Raw genomic sequence first — 5,334 nt, 5'->3', positions numbered from 1 at the left:
ATATAAATATGTATAGTATTTTTATGTTACATTAATCAGTATTTAGCACACCTTCCTAAGGAAAGGATGGACCAGAAGACATTGCAATTACTAAATGATACTTAGACAGACTTAAAGAAGTTCCAGATCTATAATTGTGCTCTTATTATTTCAGTTATTTTTCCTTTAATGTAAATAAACATGTGCAAACAATATTCTTGCTCTTGTGAATTTATTTTGATGTTAATTACATTGTGCGAGCTGTCTCTTTAATACCGCGTAGTTTATATACATGCTGCTACTGATTGGGCTGACATGTTTGACACACCCACCAAACAAGAGAAAACGCAACTCAAACCCTGTTGCACACCGTTTCCAGGAAACATGTCGTTCAAACCGGAAACCGTGGCAAAACGGTACACACCGGTTTGAGCTTGAACTTGCCCCTGATCTGTCCCTGCTCGGTTTGTCGCATTATAATGATGTAATTATAGTCTCTCTTCATGCTGCTGGTAATCCAGACCATAGACATTATTATGTCTATGATCCAGACGCCCTCTACCGTCCCTGCTCAAATTCAACTCAATAATTTTTATTCAGTTGCTTTTTCCTCGTTAAGAAAAAAGTAAAATAAATAAATAATAAATAAATAAACCTGAGCTGAGCTGCCAAAGCTGAAAAAAAAGAAGAGTACGTTATTAATACCTAGCTCTTGACAAGAATATCTAAAAAATATATCGTTTTTTACAATGTTGATTTATATATAGCCTAGCTGTTCTATCTGTGGTCTTATCTTTCATTATTTTCCCACACAACCTTCAAGATGTTCAATCATTTGGAAAATTAAATAATATAATAATAATAATAATAATACATACAAAATAAGTGTGTACAAAATAACCGTTATATAGATGCAATTATACAATAAATTGTGAATAAGAAAGCTGCAGGATTTGTTAAATAAAGTATAAACAGTCTGTATTGTACGTGTTTTTAGCCTACCAGTTGTAAGCCGATGAGAGATAAAAAGAAATGCTCATTCTTTTTACTTCAAGATAAATCACTAATGAATAGCAGTTACTCAGAACTGTCAGCAGCAAAGCAACCGAAATCACAAGAATAGACAATGGTCGTAATTAAAAGAAAGTGAACACTTTTGAAAGGTCTTATTTATTCGTTCGTTCGTTCATTTTACAAATGCAGGCCTAATGAGTTGCACAACTGCTTTTATAACAATCCTATTTATCAAGAACATGTACAGACGTAGGACATAGGCATGTCTTTACGTTATTAATACCTATTAATAATTAATACGTTATTAATACCACAGTGGGAAGTCGTGGCCTAATGGTTAGAGAGTCGGACTCGTAACCCAAAGGTTGCGGGTTCGAGTCTCGTACCGGCAGGGATTGTAGGTGGGGGGGAGTGAATGTACAGCACTCTCTCCCTCCTTCAATACCACGACTGAGGTGCCCTTGAGCAAGGCACCGAACCCCCAACTGCTCCCCGGGCGCCGCAGCATAAATGGCTGCCCACTGTTCCGGGTGTGTGTTCAAGTTGTGTGTGTGTTCACTGCTGTGTGTGTGCACTTTGGATGGGTAAATGCAGAGCACTTATTCCTAGTATGGGTCACCATACTTGGCCACATGTCACGTCACCTCACCTCACTTTAAAGAGATCATCTGTCTGCTAGACACGTCTTGTCACAGTGTGTGTGCACTTTGGATGGGTAAATGCAGAGCACTTATTCCTAGTATGGGTCACCATACTTGGCCACATGTCACGTCACGTCACCTCACCTCACTTTAAAGAGATCATCTGTCTGCTAGACACGTCTTGTCACATATTTATTATACATGTTCGTAGAAATACTATCTCTAGTATCACTCCACTATGCTGCCAGTGAGAGTGTGGCTGTATCTCAAAACCTAATGCTGCCTAGCTAGACCGCATTTCCTACATCACAACCATGCCGAACATTCCAAACGCGTTTTAAATGCCCTGCTATGGTGTCTTGGCAGAGGCGTCTGCGGTTGTGGCTAGAAGGGATACAACAAAAACCGGAAGCTAACAGTAAATGGAATTTTCTACCTATTAGATTGTGTTTTATTAACGTCTAGACCTACCCCAACCCTAAACCAGCTTACAATAATGCAAAAATAGTAATAATTGTTGTACAGTGTGAGAAAAATTACGCTATATTGATGTGCGCATGCCCAGTAGTTTTTGCTGTATCCCTTCTAGCTTTTAACCGGCGTCAGCAGCTCTGACTGAGTTCAGCTTTTTGCGGCAGCGAACAGACGCAGAATCAAATGAACGCCCTCATTTCACTTTCCTCCAGACATGACAGCACTGAAATGATGCAGTATTTAGAAATCCCATCCTTGCGAGACATGGATACCATTCACAGGAGAATATTAAAGGAGTGAATAACTGTTACCGAGAGCACTATTTTATACTGATCCGGATCGTTAGCTTAGCGGGCTAGCAGATAGATTTTCAGTCTCTGCTGCTGCTGGGTGGTGTAGCCCGAGGCCGGACACCAGCGATGGGAATCATTTTCACAAAATTATGGAGGCTTTTTAACCACCAAGGTACGTAAAATAGTACATTCATAAGTATAATTTTATCATATTCAATTTAATTGATTTTTACTAACTAGGAAGTGTCGTTTTAAAACAGCGATGCTGGTAACGTTAGTTATATACGACGGTTGTGAATACACAAATATTCTGTGAACGTATGTCATTGCATTAAAACAGTCGATAAGGCTTCAATAAACCTGGCTAAGGTGGTTCAGGACTGGCTGTTGACGGGTACACTGCTGTCAGGTTCAGTCTGTTCTGTTTATATGGAGGTTGGAGCCCTGATATATTTTTTTATTATTATTATTTATTTATTTTTCTTACTAATAGATAATTGTTGTGTAACATGTCAAACCCTGTGAAGCGCTTATGTTATTTTCATATAAGAATAAATGTAGTAGTACATATATTATTAGCATTTTGCCGTTAAATATGGGTATTGTTTTTCCTATACAATGACATGTTTGGTTTTATGTACTGTATTTAGTCTGGTATTGATAAAACATAAAAACCAAACAACTCAAGCAGTTGAGGTCATGTCAATATAAAGTGAATGTGAAAGCCAGTTGTCAGCACTGAGAATAGATTAACCTGCTTATTCACCAGGATGTAGCCTATGAATCAAAAAGTGAAACACCCATTGCAGCACTCTTTGCTTTTTTTTTTAAGCCAGATCATCTGTGCCTCTTTCCTCTGTAATTGTGCATGCTGGGCATTTTGCAGTACAGGTCAGCCTGTGTGTCTCTGATGGTGGTGTAATCCTCAAAGCACTAGGGTTTGTGTCAGCACATGTCCATGTGATAGCCAGTGGTCTCTCATTTATTATAAATGGTGTGGGATATCCATAAAGCATAATCTTGTTTGAAAGATTTGCACACCATATATGGGGCATTGAGCATGTGCAAATTGTAACATAACCCAGTGGAACATTTCTCTACGGTTCTCATCTTACTCATTAGCTGAACAGATCATTGTGATGTGGGTGAGCTTTGTAACATGAGAGCTGGAGACCGTTGCCTACAGTCAGATGCAGTACCATTAAAGGCGACTTACTATTGTTCAAATGTTTGGGGTCGGTAATACTTTTAATGCTTTTGAAAGTCTCGTATGCTCACCAAGGCTGCATTTATTTGATCAAAAATACAGTAAAAACAATAATATTGTGAAATATTATTACAATTAAAAAACTGTTCTCTATTTAGTTTCACAATTTGAGTTGAATTACTGAAATAAATGAACTTTTCCACGACATTCTAATTTATTGAGATGCACCCGTATTTTAAAATGTAATTTATTAATTTGATGGCAAGGCTGAATTTTCAGCATCATTACTCCAGTCTTCAGTGTCACATGATTCTTCAGAAATCATTCTAATATGCTGATTTGATGCTAAAGAAACATTCCTATTATTATCATCAATATTGAAAACCGTTGTGCTGCATAATATTTTTATGAAAACTGATATTTTTTCAGGATTATTTGATGAATAGAAAGTTCAAAAGAATAGTGTTTATGTGAAATAGAAATCTTTTGCAACATTAAATTCTCTTTACTGTCACTTGTGATCAATTTAAAGCATCCTTGCTAAATAAAGTTATTGATTTCTTAAAAAAAAATAAAATCTTACGTTTAAACTGTAAAGCATGTTTGTCTTTCACTCTATATCCATGTTTTGTTGTTTTTGACACACAACTGCTTAAATTCTTTCAAAACATTTAATGCTTTACAGAAATGATAAGATGATATACTCATCCTGTGAATGGGTAGATTCTTAGCCCTTCATGCATGCTTTGTAGCCCTTTGATTTTTCTTTGTTTATTCCTCAGTTTCATGTCTGTTCTTGTTCAGGTTAGTATGAACTTTCCAGGAACAAACGTTTAGAATGCCAGTGTAAGGTTTCTTTGAAATGTTTCTCAGTCTTGACTCTTTAGGTTAGATGTTGTGATATTGACACTGCAAATGAAACCCTGCACTAGGCATGGGCCGGTATGATAACCTTAAGCAAAAATATCACAGTATCACGGTATTGTCGTTACAGCTCTAAAATGTGTTCTTTTTAAATGACTGGGTAAAAAAAAAACTTTTTTCCGCTGAACACAATATATTTTGGTTTTGAGCAACACAGAATATTAGGAACTGTAGAATTAGTTTATTTTTTCTTTGTTTTGTTTCCTAAAAAGAAGAAAAATAAAGACTGACATCTTTATTTAACCTAAATTTGTAATTACAGTTATTTAATTTGTTATTTAATTTGTTATATAATTCATATACAAATCATTTATATCATTTCGTATCATTTAGTTATATAATTTCATATACATCATTTGATTTAATAATAACCCAATTTGAAACAAAAACAGAATGTTCTGACTAGCTTGCATCATGAACAGTGAGTGATCTGCCTGCTGCAGTATTTTTCTCTGTGCGTCCGTTTTCAACGTCTCTGGCCTGTGTTAATGGGCGTTTATTATTCGTATTTTCACATAAATTACATTTTGGAAAACAATTGCATTGCAACGCAGTTTGTGCAAGTCCAGAACAGAGACGAGTTGCTTGCAATAAGACAAAAAATGGCCGGTTGCCGATCGCGTAAGTTCCAGGGGAAGCTCCTTAAGTTCGGCCATCCTACACACACGTGACTGACCGCTCGCTCGCACCAACAGGAGGAGGAGGGTGGTGTAACTCTCTACACTGCACTCAACCTGAGGGATTCCTGCACGTCCAGTCTTTGAGGAGACATGAAAAACAGCGCATACCGCAGGAACGGTAT

General features: G+C 36.9%; 1 protein-coding gene across 1 annotated transcript in view; it reads left to right on the top strand.

Moving 5' to 3' along the window:
- Positions 1-2,222: 2,222 nt before the first annotated feature.
- Positions 2,223-5,334, top strand: part of LOC107658217 (ADP-ribosylation factor-like protein 5A) — an 8,415-nt gene continuing 5,303 nt past the window's right edge. The window contains exon 1 of the mRNA XM_016446677.1: positions 2,223-2,573. Coding sequence (XP_016302163.1) covers positions 2,528-2,573 — 46 coding nt within the window. The 5' untranslated portion in view covers positions 2,223-2,527. The remainder of the gene's footprint in view (positions 2,574-5,334) is intronic.

The sequence above is a fragment of the Sinocyclocheilus anshuiensis genome, unplaced genomic scaffold (assembly GCF_001515605.1).
Source record: "Sinocyclocheilus anshuiensis isolate Anshui unplaced genomic scaffold, SAMN03320099.WGS_v1.1 scaffold263, whole genome shotgun sequence".
In the NCBI taxonomy this organism is placed as follows: Eukaryota; Metazoa; Chordata; class Actinopteri; order Cypriniformes; family Cyprinidae; genus Sinocyclocheilus; species Sinocyclocheilus anshuiensis.
This window is presented reverse-complemented; position numbering and strand designations above follow the sequence as displayed.